Source organism: Prosopis cineraria, unplaced genomic scaffold (genome assembly GCF_029017545.1).
Source record: "Prosopis cineraria cultivar Desert tree isolate PC_DT_omini unplaced genomic scaffold, ASM2901754v1 PC13, whole genome shotgun sequence".
NCBI lineage: Eukaryota > Viridiplantae > Streptophyta > Magnoliopsida > Fabales > Fabaceae > Prosopis > Prosopis cineraria.
The window spans coordinates 37,138,913-37,159,541 of record NW_026555344.1 but is presented as its reverse complement, the minus strand read 5'-3'; the positions used below and the strand labels follow the sequence as shown (position 1 = coordinate 37,159,541).

The window sequence follows — 20,629 nt, the reverse complement described above, 5'->3', positions numbered from 1 at the left end:
ATAAATTATAAAAGCTGAGTTTTTTTCAGTTAAACTTTTGGAGACTGAATTAATAATGATAAAAAATTGTTGTGCTACAATGTTTATTTTTTATACATTAGGATCTGAACTTTTGACTTCTCCCGCCCTGCGCCTCCTATTTGAGCTAACCTCTGGTGATTCCTCCATTTTATTATAATATTTATATAAAATTATCATTTAAAAAATAAATATACTACTTTAACAAATTCTAGATTCTCCCAACTAAATTTGAATAATGGAGATTTTATTCCCGGGATGATTGAGTCCCAAAATCTCCCTACACTGGGTAAGCGGTTGAATAAAACTAGAAGTAAGATTATTTTACATTAAAAAATTAGTAAGATTATTATCAATCCAATGGGCTTCTTGAGACATCCAGTCAATACATTCATTGACTTGCCTGAAGTACGTGCCCCATCGTACCTGTCCAATATTTCTAGTCTCATTTCACAGTCGACAAAATAGATTTATTGTCCAATCCTGAGATCAAAACTGGACGGTCCGAAATAGTTAACAATACGACGACGCGTGATGCGTCGGAGGGTCATAGAGAAGTCAAACCTGAGCCCTCTGTTTTGATATTTTTGTTTCCTTTCCAGAAACCAAACCAGACGATCGAAAACCGAAGGAGCACGTTGGAATACCCAGAGAACGCTGAAATCCCGTCAGAAAAATCATGGAAGCTGAAATTTCACTCTTTTCTTGCTATCCTTGTTCATATATCTTCCTGGATCACTCTATTCGCTTCATACCCATCACGATTCACTCGCTAATTTACAGACAAAGTAGTAAGCATCATGTGGCAGTATATTAATGGAGGAACGAGTGCAAGATTCCTATCCTCTTCTGCTAGGGCCTCTAAATGGTGGGACCATGTGAGAATCGCAGAGAAGGACCCCATTGTCGCGGTGAAGGAAGCTTTTCGTGCTGACCCATTTCCCCACAAGATCAATCTTGGAGTGGTAATCCCATCTCTATTACTTTCACTTGGTTTTGCGTCTTTGATAGAAAATGCTCGTGCTTTAATCTCCATGAATTCATTTTCAAGTTTCTGTTTGGTTATTGATTACTTTTATGTTTCACGTCCATTTTTGTATTTCCAGGGGACTTACAGGGATGATGAAGGTAAGCCTTTTGTTCTCCAAAGTGTTCGTGATGCAGAAGCTGAGATTAAGGGGTGTAAATTCGAGTGAGTGCTCCTCTTTTAATTATCGTTTGACAATAAGTATTGATGTTAACACTAGTCGATTTCCAGTAGAGTGAGTCTTATGTTGAGTGTGTGTGTGTGTGTGTGTGTGTGTATGGCATTAAACAGTACTATAAGTTAGAGCCAAAAATGTGTGGTAAAGTAGTTATTTTGAACCTCGAAGCAGGCTGTACAACTTGGTCATTTAAAAAAAAAAAAATACTTTGGACAAAATCATTAAGCCTGTCGAACATAAAATGACCTGGTGTGTGTGTCAACTGAGTTTTTCCTTTCCTTTCTTTCCTTCTTATTTTTATAGTGATGCCTGTGGGTGGGCGGGCAGGTGGAGCATAGCTAATTTAAACTGCGTATATCAAAACCGGAACTACTGAACAAGTCTTACTGTGAGAGGTTGATTGAGCTGTTTCCTCTGTGATAACTCTGAATAATGGTCATATTAAACTCTGAGCTTTTGAAGTGCTCCGTTACATGGTAAATTAATGCCTTATGACCTATTAATATAGTTGAATTTGGTGATTTTCTTCACTGTCAACATGGCTGTATGCCATTTAGATACCATAATTTGTGCTTTTGCATAATAAAAAGAACTGCAATACTTCTCCAACTAATTGGAATTTCATTCCTCTCAAATATTTGGAACAGTCACTAGAATCCACGTCACTTGCCAGTTTTTCATTTGAGAGAAGTTATACTTCTTTCTGGGCTGGTTTTGGTGCTCAATAATTTTTAAAAAATGGTAAAAACTTTCTTGTTATTGCAGGTTTGTTGAATTGTAAATTCCTAAAAGTTCTTGCCCCCCATAAAGACCATGTTTTTTATTTATAAACTATTGCATTACCTCTTATAAATCTGTGCGACATTCTTTATATGTTAAAAAAAAAAAAAACGAGCACTTTTGATCCCTAATATGAGTTACTGGCAGGGAATTAAGCTCTTCCGCAGTCAGTTCAAAGTTTGTTCTGGAGAGTGTGAAATTGGCATATGGAAATGATTCACATGTTGTCAAAGAAGGCTTGTTTGCTGGAGTTCCGGCTCTCTCTGGAACTGGTGCATGTCGGCTCTTTGCTGAATTCCAAAGGAATTTCTGTCCTGATTCTCAAATTTATCTACCAAATCCAACCTGGTCAAAGTAGGCACTGCTCCTATTGAAGTATTTTAATATCTTTAGTTCACAATAGAGCTGGATTCATTCATGCATTCAATTTTAACTTTGAACTTTATTCCTTCAAATTTCATTATCTAATATACGAGCTTTTTCTTTTTTTTCATAGCCACCACAACATATGGAGACAGGCTGGAATTCCGGTCAAAATGTTTCACTACTACCATCGTGATACAAAAGGTTTAGATTTTTCAGCACTCATGGCTGATGTGAAGGTATAAGAATTTAACTATAGCGAGTCACATTCTACGTGACATTAAGAACGTACTTCATTTGCAAAGTAGAAAGAATGAGTTTAATATACGAAGTACCTCTCTGAAATTTGGATATCTAAATCAACTATATAATTGTTCATACTGCGTAGTTGACAGGACAATATGAAAACATGCTACTAAGGTAAGTCTTACATTGTATTAATTCGTCTGCGTTGGTAAATTCAGAATGCACCAGATGGTTCATTCTTCTTGCTCCATCCCTGTGCTCATAATCCAACCGGTGTTGACCCAACTGAGGAACAGTGGAGAGAAATCTCATATAAATTCAAGGTGACATTTGTAATTATGCTATGGTATATTGTTTTGTAACTCAATATTGTAGATTGAATACTATTCTTGTTTCAATTATTTCTCAGGCAAAAAATCATTTTCCCTTTTTCGACATGGCTTATCAAGGTTTTGCAAGTGGGGATCTTAACAAGGATGCCCGGGCACTGCAGATTTTTTTAGAAGATGGACATTTAATAGGCTGTGCTCAATCATTTGCTAAGATTATGGCATTATTTGAGCATAAAGTTGGTTGTCTTAGGTAAGATAGTAAATAGTTCAAAGTTGAAGGTCGATTTTAATGTTTTATCAAGATTTACATATACTTTTCTTACAGTATTTTCAAGCTTTTGATTATTTTATTCCTGTGTGTTCTTGATCAACATGATTACCCATGGCAGTGTTTTGTGCACCGATAAAGAGAAATCTGCTGCTATGAAAAGCCAGCTGGAGAAGATTTCACTTGCAATGCATAGCAACCTCCCTATGCATGGTCTATTATTGGTTACGATGATCTTGAGCGATACAGACATGAAATCACTCTGGAGAAAAGAGTTGAAGGTAACACTGAAGCTATTCCGTTTTCCTATGATCTTCTTTTCTAAATGATCTTGGGACTTTAATCACCTTTTATGTCAACATGTCTTTTTGAAGGATATGGCCAATCGAATCCAAACAATGCGATCTACCTTGCGTCAGAGCCTCGAGAAATTGGATTCTTCTCTCAACTGGGAGCATATAACTAAGCAGGTTTTGGATGATTTGCTGTTATTTTTCCCTGAGAAAAGATCTTATCAGTTGAGTGCATAATATTCACGTCAAGGCATATATGCAAATGCAGGTTGGCATGTTCAGCCTTTCAGGATTATCCCGTGATCAGGTTAAACAATTGGAGAAGGATTTCCATGTATACATGACTCCAGATGGACGAATAAGGTATGCTTCAAAGACCTAAAAGAGAATTCAATTATTATTATCATTATAGTCAGTATCTATCTTCATAGTTGTTGCACTAAAAGTCCCTTTATGCGGATGCATTAATCCCAAAAAAGCAACATTCCCTAAGATAAATGAACATTTATTTTAATGGACAGTAAATCTACGGTGACTAGTGATTTTGATTTTCAATAGCGAATTGATTCTTAGGATGTGTTTAATGTTATTCTGAATATGTTGATAAATAAATGTAGAAGTTAATATATTTACAAGTATGGACATTTTCTTTTGATCATTAAAGTCCCTTCGATTCCATCCTTTGAACTTTGTTGCCCACAAATTTTCCCTTGTTGCTTCTTGTGGTAACTGATAATGCTGCTTGTTCATCCTGGATATTTTCTGTGAGCTATGGTAAGTGTGGGTTAGCTAGTGTGGCATAAGCGGAAAATGCTTGACGTAGCAATCTCTTAGCTTAATGGTTTCTTAGAAGGGCAACGTTAACAATATTTTAAAGAATAAGGAATAAATTGAAAGTTCAGCCAACAAATGTTGATCCAGTTAGTAAAGATTTAATTCATAACTCGTAAGGTCGTAAGATGAAATCATGCTACTAATGTGATGACATTGTTGGTGAGTGATTTGTAAGTCTCTCTGTAAGTATTTTTTGAGTTTGGAAGCATGTCTTGGCCCTAGTGAACTCTCAAGATACAACTCACTTAAACTTTCTATTTGCTAAAAAAATTGAAAGTTCACCTTTTTCTAGGAGTCAAAAGTAGGATTTGCTTCTAATATTTTATTTTTCACGAGTCATCAATTTAGAAGATTCTGTCTGACTTCATGGTAAATTCTGACAGCATGGCAGGTGTGACTAGAAGCAATGTGAAATATGTGGCAAATGCAATATATCAAGTGACCAGAATGGATGAAGAAGTTTTATGTGCTGGTAACTCCGGGAATCAGTAACTCTTCCAACTTCGGATTCTCTTAATTTTGAATGAGAAAATGACTCATTTTAAAGTGCATCTCAATTTTTTTTTTGGCCAATTTGAATGGTTCTTTTTTCTTCTTCATTTAAAAATATGAACCATTCAAATTAACTTATCAAAATTTATTCAAAATGACCGCAATTTCTTCTCATAAAATTGAGAATCCAAAGTCCCTCGCTAACTTGTGCTGACCGCACATGTCAACCATGTAGTTTTTCACTGATTGCCTTCTCCAAGTAGGAAATACAAGGTTCATGGTTTACAAGCATGCCAGAACACATCAACACTAGATTGTGGTAATGATTGTAAGTAAATAGTTTCATTGCAGTACAATGAACAGCTACATAATATATATATATATATATATATATTTGGCCAATATACATATATAGATGAAATATCACATTTGCTGGTTGATTGTATTAGTATTGTGAAACCCAATTAAGGGTAATTCTTCCAAGCATAATTTTTCCTGTTTTATTTTTAGTACGTTCTCCTTTTGATCCAGTCACTTTCAATTAATTTACATGTAAAAAGAAAAAGTAGTTAAAAGGCTACTTAATTTACATATAATTTGGGATGAATGGAGTACATTTTTTTAATTATATCATCATTAAATGTCCTATATAAATATATTAATGATAATAATTAAAATTTTAATGGACTGTGTTTTTAAAACAGAGTAATGAATGAAGTAAATGTATATTTGGAAAAGAAAATATAAGGAAAAATAATGATAATAAAATCTCATCAAAATATATAAATAACAATTAAGTTCTTCGAAATGTTATAATTTTTTTAAAGTTTCTGACCTTAATGACTTTATTTTAAATTATTTAATTGTCCTTTATTCAAGATAAAAAAACAATAGGTTTGGTTTCATTTTTCTATCATAATTTTTGTCTTATGAATCATAAAAATTAAGTAAAAAATTATAACTTTTTACGTGAAATTTTTTTAATAATTCATAAACAAATTCTGAAAGCAATCAATTTTAATTATAACTTTTGTTTAAATAATTACACATTTGATTTTGTAAGTCACAAAAATAAAATAAAAAACTATAACTTTTCACATGAAATTTATTTTATCGTTGAAGTTCAAATTTTAAAAATAACCAATCACAACTTTTGTTTAAAAAATTATAACTTTAATTTTGTGAATTGTAAAAATTGAATAAGAAATTATAACTTTTTATATGAAATTTTTTTTATCATTAAAGTCTAATTTTAAAAATAACTAATTACAACTTTTGTTTAATCACAACTTTTACTCTGCGAATCGCAAAAATTAAATAAGTAATTACAACTTTTCATGTGAAACTGTTTATTTTATTTTAAACAATGATCAATTTAATCATTCAACCTAAAATCATTAATGTCAAAATTGTAACTAAAAACTTTAAAGGAATTATAATATTTTAAAAAATTTTATTGTCATTTATATATTTCAATGAAATTTTATTATCATTTTCTCTTATAAAAACTACCTAATATTGTATATTTTGTACCAAACAACATTTTTAGGAAATGTCCTATATAATAGATAAAAGTGAGTATTATATTAATTTTTAACCTCTCTTAGAATCCCTATATCATAGTTTCCAACAGAGAGCATAAATGGTGGGAAAAATTCAATGCTCCAACAAGCCAATAAGGTGAAGGACAAACACCTAAAAGTGCTTTATATATAGGATCGACAAGAATAAGGTTTGCTTGTAAAACATATTTCATGAAGAAATAATAGAGGTCAATAAATGAAAAGGAGAAGTGGAGATGTGCCTACAGATTTGGTCGATTTATTATATTCCTTGTAATCTGTAATATTTTGAACAATGTTTTTAAAACCGGACCGGATATTGAACCGAAAAAGTCAGTGGTTCACGGTTTGCATGGTCCAACCGATGACGTAATAATTAAATTAAAAAAATTATATATGTATATAATAATTTAAATATGAGAAATACATATGAAATTACTATTTAACTTAAAAAAATTAAATATTTTAAGTTTATCACGACTTAACAAGCTATATGATATAATATGATACAAATGATTAAAAAAATTAGTCATTTTTTTTAAATTTGATAAAAAATAAAAAAAATTGAATAGTCCGGTTTTTGAAAACCGGATCCGGTTTTCGGTCCGACCACCGATTCGAAACGGCTCAAACCGACTCAACTCTTAAAACGATTTTTTTCTTTGAACCAAACCGAAAACCAGACCAATCGACGGTTCGATCGGCTGGTCTGGTCCGGTTTTTAAAATAATAATGTTGAGTGAGAGTTGAAAGAGTACGATGGCTAGTTGGTGTGTGTAATGAAACAGAGATACGGTGGTGCTCACTCACTCGCATGGGTTAACAAGGACACTCATGTCATTTATAGTACCTTATCAGTTCCTCGGCCGACGAATTAGATGAAGCTAGCTTTTCCTAACAAATCTTGCTTGGCTCCTTATTAATACATGAAAAAAAAATTCACATCTAAAAATTAAATGTAGATCTCAAATATATAGATTTAAAAAGTATTTAATTAAATGACTTAAACTATTTTAATAGAGTATATTATCCTCAAACATATTTAATATAAAAAATCTAACATGATATCATGAGCTATTCGATCGAGGACAAAACCAAAAGGGAGAGAGATATATATTAAAAAAAGGAAAGAGAGAAGGAGAAGAAGAAGAAGAAATTGAATTGACCTAAGGTGTCTAGATTAAAAAAAAGGTACAAGCCTAATCAAGAAGAAGAAAAAAATTTAAAGAGAGAGAAAGAAAGAGAAAGTTGTAAAGAAAATATTAGAACATGAAGTCTCACATTTAAATATTAAAAAATAAATCACAAATATATAAATTTATAAAATATTTAATCAAATGACTTAAGTTATTTTAATAGAGTATATTATCCTTAAGCATATTTAATATAACAAATCTTAACATTCCTCATCACTTTTCTATTACTATCTCTATTGTTTCCTCTTATTAAGTATGCATTTCATTCTTGTAAATCCAAAATTCAGTCTCATATCAGAGTCACTCTCGTTACGTGTCCTTTATTTTATCATAATTGTCTGCCTTGCACATTGTTCACTCCTATGGAGATTGTTTGTTGGCTGGTTGGACCAATGAACCATCAGTTTCCTTATCGGCCTAATTGCGTTTTGGACAGGTTAACGAGTTAGATTATATATATATATATATATATATATATATATTCTCTCTCTCTTTGTCGAATCCAAAACGACATCATTTTGAATTTAAAAAAAAAATAATTTGTCAAATTAGTGCTTTAATAACTCTTTTTTGTTGGATTATGTGTGATTTATACATAAATGTTACATGTACTTGAAAATTAATACATTTTTGTTTGCATATTACTCTTGTTAGGGTAAATATGTGAATGTTTTGGTACATTTTAATTAAACTATATTATTTTAATTATGACTGACTTAACCTTAATACAATGACAGCATTGATCATTGAACTAGTATCAACGACATGTTCGGATATCTTGATTCTTAATCTCACATCATGTGTCTTAATCTCTCTAATGTTATTTAAAATATTAGATAAATAACTCGACGTCAATTAAACTTTTTACTTTTGTGGCCAGCAAACTGAATAGACGTCAATTAGTTTTTAAATGAAAAAAAAAAAGTTATATTACAGGCAAAATGATGTTCTTGCAGATTTGGTTTGTGAACTTCATCTTGAAAGCAGCTTGATTTTAGTTATAGAGTGAACTTTTTAATTTATACTTATTTCGACAAGAAATTTTGTTAGCATTTAATATTTGAAAACTTTTGGAAACTGACAAAAAATAAAGTTTCAATGTAACTCATGACACGTTAATTCAACATTGTGTGTTGGTAGGTTTTGATCTCATTCAGACAACGAACGACTTTCAAGTCTATATATATATATATATATATATATTTCATGACATTGGATTTATCAAACTATCATCCATCTGCTTTCATCTTTTCAATAAACACACACTCTGACAAATAAAAAAATAAAAATAAAAATAAACAGAGCAAAAATCGTGAACCGAAAGTGCACAATTCATGAGAGAAAAAGCAATTTGTAGTCACTAACTTACTGGTAACTTGATCATACTTTGGATACACCATAATCACTGCACAGAAACAAACTTGACAGTTTAATTCTACAAAAGAGAACTGATCGATTGCCTTCTTACCACAAGTAGACCACAACTTGAAAGATTTACATGGAAAAATAAACATCCAAACGGTCTCATCAGATCCCAGACCACTTCACTGCAAAGAAACTGATAATCTGGTCTCCCATTATCAAACTCACTTAACTCTGTTCTTCAAAAATCAGAAAATATAGAAGCTAGATGTAAATCAACATCTGTGTAAATTTATTTACGCATGCTTTCACTTCATAATTACATGTACGAACCCATTTTGAAGAGTGAAAAGCAAACAAATCTAACAATGGGAACCAAATCACCTCACTAAGCTAAGCTTTCCTTCTTCCATAGCAGCTTCCAAATCCAGCATTGGAGCTAGCAGAACCACGAAACCCAAAGCAAGAACCGAGATTTGCAGAGTCTGCAGCAAGAGCATCGCCACCTTCTTCTTCTTCTTCACAGTTAGAGTTTCCCCACAAATCAGCAGAAGAGTCGCAGCTCAAGAACCGCCTTCTTCTCCGCCTCCCATTAGAGGGAACAACAGTCCCGGAGGAGTCCGAAGAAGAAGAAGAAGAAGACAGAGAGGAAGAAGAAGAAGAGGAAGGGAGAAGGGTCTTGCTGAAACTGAAGCTGGGGAAGGAGAAGCGAAGAAGAAGGGATCTTGATCTTGAAGGCTTCTTGTGGTTAGGGTCGCAGAAGTGAGAAGGAGGAGGAGTGAGAGGGGGAGGAGAGAGGTCAGAGAGAGGGTGTTTGGGAGTGCCGGGGTGAGATTCCCAGAGGAAAGGAACAGAGACAGGGGTGACTCTAAAGGAAGGATTGGAGAGGGAAGACTCTTTGGAGAGAAGCCTGCGGAAGAACTTGTCGTCTTGCTTTATTTGCAGAGTGCTCTGCTTCTGCACGTCCTCTGTTTTCTCGCTGTTCATCGTTCTTGCTTGCTTTCTCTCTCTCTTTCTCTGTCTGTGTCTGAGGATTTTTATGGAAGCTTGCTGCGACCTGTAATTGCAGCCATTGCCTGCATATCTATCTTCCTTTTTATATGTCATTTTTTTCCCTTATTCAATGTGCCCCCTATTTGAATTTTTTTTAGTTACTTTTTTTATTTTTAAAACATATACTTAAGTTAGTTAATGGAAAAATGACCCTTGCAGACCCTGTCAGAGGATTGATAACAATTACTCCTCTGGTCCCCTCTTTTTTTTTTTTTTTTTAACATACAAAGACAGATGAAAGCCTGGGAAAACTAAGTAGAAATTATATGTTTGCCATACATCCTAACATATAGAATTCATTAATCCTGTGTTGAGCTTCTTTGGCCAGGAGGTTAGCCCCTTTTAGAGTAACAAAGTTGGAGTAAGTGATTTCCACATCCTAATTGGAGAAAAATCTCCCCTGATCTTTTTATAGATTATTTTTACTAACCTTATCAATACTAATATAAAAAAGTAAAAAAAATAAAAGTTTGCAAATTTTTAAATATGCTTCTATATAACAAAAAATAAAAGTAATATCATATTACTTTTCATCTTTTATGAAGAATAATTTTAAAAATATATTTTAAATATTATCTAAAAAATACATCATAACTTATAAATAGGGTTAAATAGACTTTCTAGAATGTGCCTTATTAGTGCACATTTCTAACTCTTAAAATTTCATGGAAGGACCAAAGGTCTTTTGTTGTAATTAAAATTGATTTCATTGAACTGCAGATTTACAAGAGACAATCAATCTATCATAATTGATTTTTAAAAAATTCTTAAATACCATGCTTAATTTTACAAGTGAATATATATATATATATATATATTGAGGACAGATTACTTAAAATATTCACAAGTGATTATTTTCAAATTTAAATATGATTATCTATGAATTCACAATTAACTTTTTTAAACATTAACAAATAATTAATGGGAGGGGCATTTTAACTCAATGAAGTCACCACCTTAATCCTTTCGTGAGAGTTCGATAGTTAGAGATTTGTAGTTGTCATTAATCTTTTAATAGGGTTTTGCAATTGTCATTTTCCCTAAGTTAATTTTATATATTATTGAAATATTTTTTTTTAAATAAGCAAAAGTGCTTCACCCCTAGTTCTAACAAAAAACGATAATAACAAATGAGTGCTTGGTTTAAAATATTAGGTCTGAATCTTACAAAGAGGGAAAAAAAATATTTGTGGCAAAGCTTTATACCCATGCAATTTAACTTAACTTGAGTTAAAATAGTTAGGTTCAAAGTGTGGCTGAAAAACAATTTATTTTAGAACTTTTGGTAAGAAATGAGGACTACATTATTTGTTAACTTGATTGATTTTTTTTATTTATTTATTTTAGTCGGCTAACTTGAGTACCTTTTACAATTGAAAAGCCTTTAAACTATTTATTATTTATTAATTATCATTTAATATGATGTGAGGAGATAATAATTTTTCAAAAAAAAATATGCAAGAACATGTTGCATCATACGGTCAATGGATACAACTCGGCCTACTGTACATAATTTTTGGGTTTTTTTTGTCTAATTAAAGATAAAATTCATGGTAAAATTAAGGTGAAAAAAATTATATTTTAGCTAGAGTTTGATATTCAAGTAACCGCACGTCATCTATATGGGATAGTCATCACATGCATACAAATTTTTGAGTGGTGTTTGGTTAAGTTTACAAATTGAAGTAATTTTCATCATGCATTTAGAGGATCTAACAAGTGTGTAAATTGACTTGCTCGACATGTCATTTTTAAGATGTCAATATTTTAATTTTTGACGTTCCTTTTTAGCATGTCATCCTTTTATAATATTTGATTTGACTTAATTTCTTTTTTATACATGGCTTGCCATGGCCTTATAATTAAAAAAAAGTAATTTTTGTCATCAAGTCAAAACAATAAATCATTCCCATTAAGATTAAAAAGTTAACAAGCAAATCCTTGACCACAACTTCAACTTAACTAAGATGCTAATTGACACGTAGTATAATTAATACAGCTAATTATATATACATTGCAACTACCGTCTTCTCATAAATCAATTATTCAGTGATTATCTGATTAATTCTATCAACTAAATATTCTTTATCACCAAGTAAATTGCAATCCATTCACATCAAAATTTAAAATAAAAAACATACATTGCCCACTTATTTTTAATTAAATAATTAATATAATCAAAAAACATTTGAAAAGGGTAAAAATACGCATTTGATCTTTTAATATACAATATTTTAATTTAATTTTTTAATTTTATGAAATATCTTTTTAATCCTTTAATCTATTATTGTTAATTTCATTAAAAAAATTTAACATTGAAGTTTTAAATAATGGTAATAAACTATTATCAAATATTGATATATTAAGTTTAATTTTTTAAAATAATAATGATTGGAATAAAAAAATTATCATTTGATATTAGCAATACTATTATATTAAAAAATTAAAAAATATTTTATAAAATTAAAAAATTAAATAAAAATTTTATATAAAGTTAGAAGATCAAATGTGTAATTTTTTCCTTTGACAAACAATAAAAGATGAGTTTGAATGTGACAAGAATATATTACTTCCATATCACAAAAATATAATATTAAAGCAAGATTTAAGTACTTAGCCTTATATAATTAATATATTTTTATCCAATTAAATTAAAATAAGTAAATTTTAATGTATTACTAATACTAACAACAAGAGTTCCTTATGATATAAATAATTTATATATAAGAGATTTACATGTCTTAATTTAATTAAAAATAAATATTTTAAATATATAAAACTAAATATATACTCCTTCCGTTCAAAAATGTAAAGTATTTTTTACTGAATCTCACCCACCAATAAAGTAATTACCTACTTTCAAATTAACTATATTTTTTTATATTTATCCCTATTAAATACCTTATAATAAATATAAAATCACTATCAATGAGGGCACTTTTGAAAAAAATAATAATGATACTTCAAAAAATTAAAAATATCTTACATTTTTTAACATTCAACTCCTCAAAAAATACCTTACATTTTTTAACGAAAATAGTAAGTTTTTTCCCTCTTAATTACGTGAATATTTTGATAAAACATGTTATTATGAATATTTTTATAAACGTTTTCTTAAGTCCCTTAATTCGTGTGACTCTGATATGTTTTTAAAGCTCAAGTTGCGCCTATGATTTTAAATAATAAAACGCTGATCACTCGCGGGCACATGCGAGCTTCGAGAACAAGTTATTAAAAATTGGACATGCAACTCAAGAAATGAGACGAAATCGGGTATTAGTGTCCAAACCTAACAATTTTGACCATTTATTTCAGTCATGTAATTCATTTGTAGTTTACGATACCTATAAGAAACATAAAATGAACTGAGTTTGGTGGGTCCCACAGGAGAGGCATAAAAATCTATTGATAAATAGTTAGACTTAGAGGCAAGGGCACATGTAAGGTTGATCTGGCATGGCATGTCCAAAGAATGACGCTAAATCTACGGCAATAGCCCACTGGATATGGGCAAGTCAAGCCACAAGAAACTTGTCACATGGTCACCACGTGGGACTTTAAAGGGTGCCATTTTCTTTTACCACCGGTGTCAAAACAATAGTGGTCTCCTAATAATGTTGGTTTCATTTGGTTAGAATCAAGGCACTGGCAACAATGGAAAACTAAGATATTAATTTAAAAATTAATAGTTAAAATTGAAGTTAAATTATGATCAAATCTGTCATAAACAAAACATTAATTTCATTAATCTAATCAAGATATATATATATATATATATATACTTCAATGATTTATTAGTTCAACTGTTTATGTTGACTCAATATTATTGTTAGAGAAGCTACTTTTCTTTATGTGTATGACATTACTCAAATTCAGTCTAATCATACCAAATATTAGTTTTAAAAAAAAGGAGATAAAAAAAAAAAGGAATGGTAATATGATGGGTTCAACCAGAGTGGATTGCTCTTGAATAAACTGAGTTCAACCATTATAGACAGAAAAATTCATGTCAAGAAAGCTGTTTAAACTTTACACTAGCAATGCTTGAATAATGTGTATAATTAATATTGGGTATCATATAATTAGAATCTTGGAGAATCCAATAATATTGTAGCTTAATAGCATGTCATTTCCCCTCTAAACGAGAGGTCGTGAGTTCAACATGCATGTAATCTTAGACTGTTAATGCTGGCCCCTCTAATTATGGGGGGAAAATATTGGAGAAAGGAGGAAGAATGATGTGTGTATGGCATTACGTGCAGAGTCACCTCACATCCACATGGCAGTTTGTTGCAAGAATTTAACAAGTAGTCCCAAGAATCTGATATGCGGCCATATGCCCCTTCTTACCATATTTATGTTGGGTAGGACCCTTCTGTCACAAGTAACAAATGAGCGATAACTCATCACAATTAACACCAACTTCAAGCAAGGTACCCCACTATCTCTAATTTAATAAACAATACTTCCTCTTGTCCCAAAAATAAGGTGGCCTCAACTAATTTGTAGAACATAAGATTAACAGCTAATCGTGTCCTAAAGCAATGTTACCTCTCTAGCTTGGGAGAAATCTTGAATTTAAACCCAGTGTTGACATGTTTGTATGCATGTGTGAGTATGTTTCTCCTTTCGATGGGGAAATGTATCACAAGTGAAGTGAGATTTATAAATTTAAAGGATTCTCTGACTCAATAAGTTAGTTTTTTTGAATGAGTTCCCCCTTTAAACTTGTGCTTATAATATTGGTGCTTTAATTAAAAAGTCATGTCAATGAAATGGCTACCCATAAAAGGTTTTGACTGGCAGGAGATCAAGTTATATGTCGTGAAGCGGAGATGCCAAAAATGTTGGCCCTCAAATGAGTTGCATTGTCATGAATCCCTTGAAGGGCCTCACAAGTGAAGTGAAATTTATAAATGTAAAGGGCTCTTCCAACCCAATAGACTATATATAGTATTTTGGGATGATTCTCCCTTTAAACTTGTGCTCTTAATATTGATATTTTCATTAAGAAGCTGATGTTACAGAAAAGGTTATCCACAAAAGGTTTTGATCTAGAGAAAGAGCACACCCTAAAAAATTAGTATATTTGATGGGAGAAACATGCCTCTCACACTTATAAAGTTTACTCAATTTGTGAGGCTTTCCAAAGAGGAATTCATTATAAAAGGCTATATTAGAGGTAAAACATTAGGGAAAAAATAATTTGTAGAACGAAAAAGTAAGTAAATTGGTTATTCGTAATTAATATGTAAAAAATGTGACCTTTTTTTTTTGAAGATGCCATAAATTTTGATGAAGAAATTAAAGGCAGGTGAAGGTACAAATGAAATCGGAGGACCATATATAGTAATGGTATTGGGGAGGATTTATCATTTATGACAGAAATATGAGAGGTATGCAGGAGTTGTGGTGCCCGGCTTGAGAGGAAAATTTAATGAGTGAACATAGGTGGGTGAGGTATCATTGTGTAATTAGATCCTCTAAGAAGTACCCAGGTTTGGTTGAATTCTGTGTGTGAACATATTAAAAATTTCTCAACGGCCTTATTTTCAATCGTAGAATATTGCCGGACAAATTAATAACAACATGCAAAAAGTGCCTAAAAACTAGTTAAAATATTAAAATTGTTATAAAATTGAAGTAGTTTCTAATTAGATCCCCCAAATGAAAGCCAACCCTTATCCCTCATTCCCTTGTTTGGTTGAAGGAGAAGAGGGCCCTCCTTGTTTGAATGAGATAAAGGGGGGGGGGGGAGGGCTATTTATAATATTACCTTTATTACTTATAATATTTTTCTGATAAAAATATTTATTAATTACACCAAGCCTATCTTTATACTAATTTCTATCACTTCTTACTGCTCATGCATCATATATTCAAATATAGAGTATATATGAAATTTTTTTAAATATTTCAACAGATCTAGAAGGTGACTAATGAAAACAATCTATAATGCCTTCTAGAAGATATTCAATATATAAAATCAAAGGAATTATCTCCTAGTTTTATTTATAAATTACTTATAATTAAATTATAAATTAAAAAATGTGATAAAAATTAATTAAGAATCTTGATTTCTTCAAAAAGTAATACCTTCGAACCATAAAGCCAAACAAACCACTTCAAACGATCCAATTAGATATATGACTGTTTTCAAAAATAACTCCTTAATACTTCATTAAATTTTGTAAAATGTCTTAACATATACAAAACTTCCAGAGGAAATCTCATATTAAGGACCGCAGGGATTAAACTTCAATTCAATTTGAATTTTTACCTAAAAAAATTCCAATGTTGATTTTAGACTAAGACCAAGTGTGTGTTTGGAAATCATTCATCTTGGTCAGGAATAAATTTAGATTAGGGAAAATTGGTAGAAAAGACCTAATTAAAATCAAAATTGTGCCTAAGGACTAAAGTAGATTAAAAGACCAAGCTTATTATTTTATTCATAAAATAATTTGATCAAATGACCAAAATACCCCTATATGTTAACTAAAAAATTTAAGAAAAAGGCACAAAATCCAGTTGTCAGAGGCTGTAGCCCCAACCACTCCTCTAATAGGTGACGGTGCACTTGTCGAAGCTCCAATTAACTGATGAAAGTTCATTGAAAAAAGTCAATACTCCTTAATTACATGTAATTATCAAAAGATTATATATAAATTCAACAACCAAACGATGCAAGGATTTTGGCTTAAGGTGCAATAAATGACTGTGCACTTGTCAAAGCTCCAACCAGCCGGTGAAGGTTCATCAAAAAAAAGTCAATACCTCTTAATTACATGTAATTATCAAATTATATGTAAATTCAACAACCAAAGGGTGTAAGGATTTTAGCTTAAGGTGTAAGGCATTTGACTTGGGTGCAAAGGGCCTAGCTTAGGGTGAACATATTCTGGCTAAGAGTGCAAGGCTTCTGGCTTGGACAATTACATTTAATATCTTGTGGATTACATGTAAATCAAATACACAAAGAGCATCCATTGTCAATGTCCCTATAATTACATGAAAACAATTATGGGTTACGTGTAAATCAATATGTGAAGAAACATGCAAGCATGACTAAGGAATGATTTACATGTAATCCATAATTTGCATGTAATCTCTAACTGATTACATGTAAATCAAACATGCAAAGAGCATGCCTCTGTTAGTGCCCTAAATTACATGAAAATGACTATGAATTACATTTAAATCAATATGTGAAAACATTGGCAAGCATACCTCAAGAATAATTTATATGTAATATTTAGTGGATTACATGTAAATCAAACACCTAATAGAGACCATACCACTATCAATGCCTAGAATCATATGAAAATGACTAAGTTAGAAGTTTTGCATCTTAAAGCAGATTTCTTACACCCAAGCTAAAAGCTTTGAACCCAAGCCAGACCACTTACACCTAAGCCATACCCCTTGCATTTAAGTTAGAAGCTTTGAACCCTAAGCCATAACATATGCATCTTAAGCTAAAAGCCTTGCGTCCATGTCAAAACCCTTGCACCCTCGGGTTCTGCCACCCTAAATCAAAAAATATATCATGGGAAGTAAGAACAACACCATGCTCATGTTAAACTACATCTACCATATTCAAAAAAATAGATAAGAGAACACTCACAATAAGTTCTCTCTTGTTTAAGTATTACACATTGTATAATAAGCCATATTAATGTGTAAATAATGCGGATTCAACAATGTAATATAGATGACAACTAAATTGTCCCTAAAAAATAAGTAAACATGAAGAAGGAGAATAAACAACAATAATTTCATTGAAAAGACATTAATGCCATTACATTTAATCTCTCTTTCTATCAAGGACAATCAAAAAGATAAACAAAAACCATATGGCACCCCATATCAAAAAATATATCATGGGGGATAAGAACAACATCATGCACTTATTAAACTACATCCTACCTTACACAAAAAATAAACAAGGAGAATGACTATCAGTACACTTTAAAATACAATCACAGTTTCATTTAATTTTTTAGGAGAATCCCTGAATCAACATTTCCTTGGAGCTTACTTGAGTTATGAGATGCATGTAAGAGCTTCTTGATTTGAACTTAGTTTTTTTCTCCGCTTCAAACAAAACTTTATGTTTCGACGCATTTAAAACATTATGCTTGAAACAAAAATTAGTAGCTATCACAAGCAAGTCATTCAAGCATTAACTGATCTTCCAACAGTTGAATCTCAAGTTAAAAGTCCTGCAAATTGCTCTGGAACTTGCAAGAGCAAAACTTGAGACCCAAGAGCATGAAAGTAAAAAATAATAAAAATTAAATTAATAAAATCAAATTTCTAGTTATAATATCACTTAGGATCCTCCATTATAACATGCATCGTAAATACAGCAAATAAACTCAATAACCAAAGTTCAATAAAAACCACTAGTAATTTAGACTCAAGCATAGATAAATTTCTACCTTGGCGCATGACAATCCACTTGCCAGGGTGTGTTGCTTCATTAACTTAGATCCATCAGCTTCTCAATTTTCCACAATGATTATATTTCTCCTACAAATAAGCATATCAAATGGTTCATAAATGTTCATCATCAATAGCAACTAATTCAGCAAGCCTAAACAAACAGAATAGTGCAACCTTTAAATCATGCAGAACAAGCAAAGATGGATTTGACAGCAAGTAACACTTTTGCTGTTCTAGAATTTTGCTATATATTTATGATATTGCTTTTGGGGCTTTGCTTATTTTCTTCAAAGCAAGAAAAATCAACTTTGGCAATATGAGAAAAAGAGGCAATTAAGAGAAACAAGAAACAAAAATAAAGCTTAGCGACTAAATCAAATTCAATAAGATGCAATTTCAGCACAAACAAAAAAATTCATTAGAAATGCTTTTAGACAAACGAGCAACATAGAAAGTCAAAAAGAAAAGTAACAACATATCTACCTTTTCTTGTCGTAAATTCCATCCATGTGTCAAATGAGGTTTGTGTAGTTTTACTCTGGGCCTAACAATCCTCTTTGCACATTTACAAATCAATTCTCAATTATCTGTATTGTAACAAATGCTGCACATGGCCAAACCAGGTGCAATATTAGGGAGCATGGAAAAGTGAATCTTTGCACAAGAAAACTCTTGCACTCCTAAATAAAAGCATGAAACCATCAAAATCTAAATATACCTGGAAACTATATCTTCGGTGCCTAGTTGCAATGGTAAGTCATTAGTCCTCATAAATTTCATTACTTCCACCAATAGTTTACTAAAGATGAGGCCTCAGTTTTGCAACTGGCCTAACAAACCTAACTTCAGATGCAGAAGGACCCTATTTGGTGTCAATTGTCCATGACCAAGCATCAACAAGCTCAACAAGGACAAGAGCCTAAAGCTGAGGCATAGCTAAAACCAACCATGTCCATATGAAAACATTAGTTTCCATTACATTAGGAGTAAAAATATAAGTAGGAGACCAACAAAGAAGGTGCAGAAGCTACGAGAAGAAGGGAAGGTGCACCAATACCTTATATTTAATTTCAAAAGAAGAGGAAGGCAATGGTTGAAAACCAAATGAAGAGGAAACAAAAGCAACAAAACTGAAGGAAGAGAAAGAGAAGAATGAAATCGGAGATGAGTATGGTGAGAACCACTTGGCAGTGAGAAAGCGAGAAAACGTTGCACTGATGCCGAAGCCGCTTCGTAGAAGCTTGGCTTGCGCTTTTACAGTAGAGGTTGATACCATCTCGACTCATGGGACAAGGCAACACCATTGATCAAGGAGTTGCTGACAATGACATTGACAATGAGACAATGACCTAAACAGCGGGGCACAACCAAAGGGAGACACGGACATAATGAGAAGTAGATAGGGTACAAGAGCATTTTGGTCAAATAAGGAAGTAGTTAAATAAATAAAATAATAATCTTGGTCGTTTAATAACATTTGGTCCTTGGAACTAATTTCTATTTCAACAGTCTTTTTAACCAATTTTCCCTTTAGATTAAGGTAATATAAATCATAAGAGTAGCTTTGTCTGGAAATTAAAGTTACAAAAGGATGTTTACATATCATATCAGTTTCCAAACATATCCTAACTTATTCCATAAACAAGAATTTGCATAATTTTGAATTATGAATCTTATTTAATTTCTGATTCATGATCATTGCGGGTATGAACTCATGATTTAGCAGTGTAAAGTTCTCACATCCAAGCCGCAAATTCAGTGGGGTTCGTTTGATTTAATTAATGCATTTATTAGTGATTCAATACTGTTATTTTTCAAAATAGTTTAATTAGACTTTTACACTTGCTACATCATATTGGGTAAAAAAATTACTCCTTCCATCTTTATATATTTTCTCCATTTAAGAGTTGAATGTTAAAAAATGTAAGGCATTTTTAATCTATTGAAATGTAATCATTGCCTTTTTTAAAAAAATACTCCTATTGATAGTAACTTTATATTTATTATAGGATGTTTAACAGGAGTAAATATAAAAAGATATGGTTATTTTGAAATTAGATAACTATTTTATTAAAGGTGAAATCCGGTTAAAAATACCTTATATTTTTTAACAGAGGGAGTATAAAGTATTTTTTAGAAACTTATTTTATTCTTATATATAAAAGGTGTCATAATAT

At 31.4% G+C, this 20,629-nt stretch overlaps 2 protein-coding genes across 3 annotated transcripts; one reads left to right on the top strand and one right to left on the bottom strand.

Moving 5' to 3' along the window:
• The first annotated feature begins 549 nt into the window (after positions 1-549).
• Positions 550-5,257, top strand: LOC129290435 (aspartate aminotransferase, mitochondrial-like). Of its 2 annotated transcripts, XM_054927197.1 has the most exons (10): positions 550-983; positions 1,125-1,210; positions 2,151-2,357; positions 2,500-2,605; positions 2,831-2,935; positions 3,022-3,194; positions 3,334-3,493; positions 3,587-3,682; positions 3,774-3,868; positions 4,723-5,257. In XM_054927197.1, the coding sequence occupies exons 1-10, from the start codon at positions 819-821 to the stop codon at positions 4,829-4,831; spliced, it is 1,302 nt and encodes a 433-aa protein (XP_054783172.1). In that variant the 5' UTR covers positions 550-818; the 3' UTR covers positions 4,832-5,257. The 2 variants fall into 2 exon arrangements, with proteins under 2 accessions (XP_054783172.1, XP_054783173.1); XM_054927198.1 differs by lacking the exons at positions 550-983; positions 1,125-1,210 and adding an exon at positions 1,296-1,699.
• Positions 5,258-8,924: 3,667 nt separating this feature from the next.
• Positions 8,925-10,009, bottom strand: LOC129291689 (uncharacterized). The gene has a single exon (XM_054929169.1). The coding sequence runs from the start codon at positions 9,936-9,938 to the stop codon at positions 9,345-9,347; it is 594 nt and encodes a 197-aa protein (XP_054785144.1). The 5' UTR covers positions 9,939-10,009; the 3' UTR covers positions 8,925-9,344.
• Between the last annotated feature and the right edge of the window lie 10,620 nt (positions 10,010-20,629).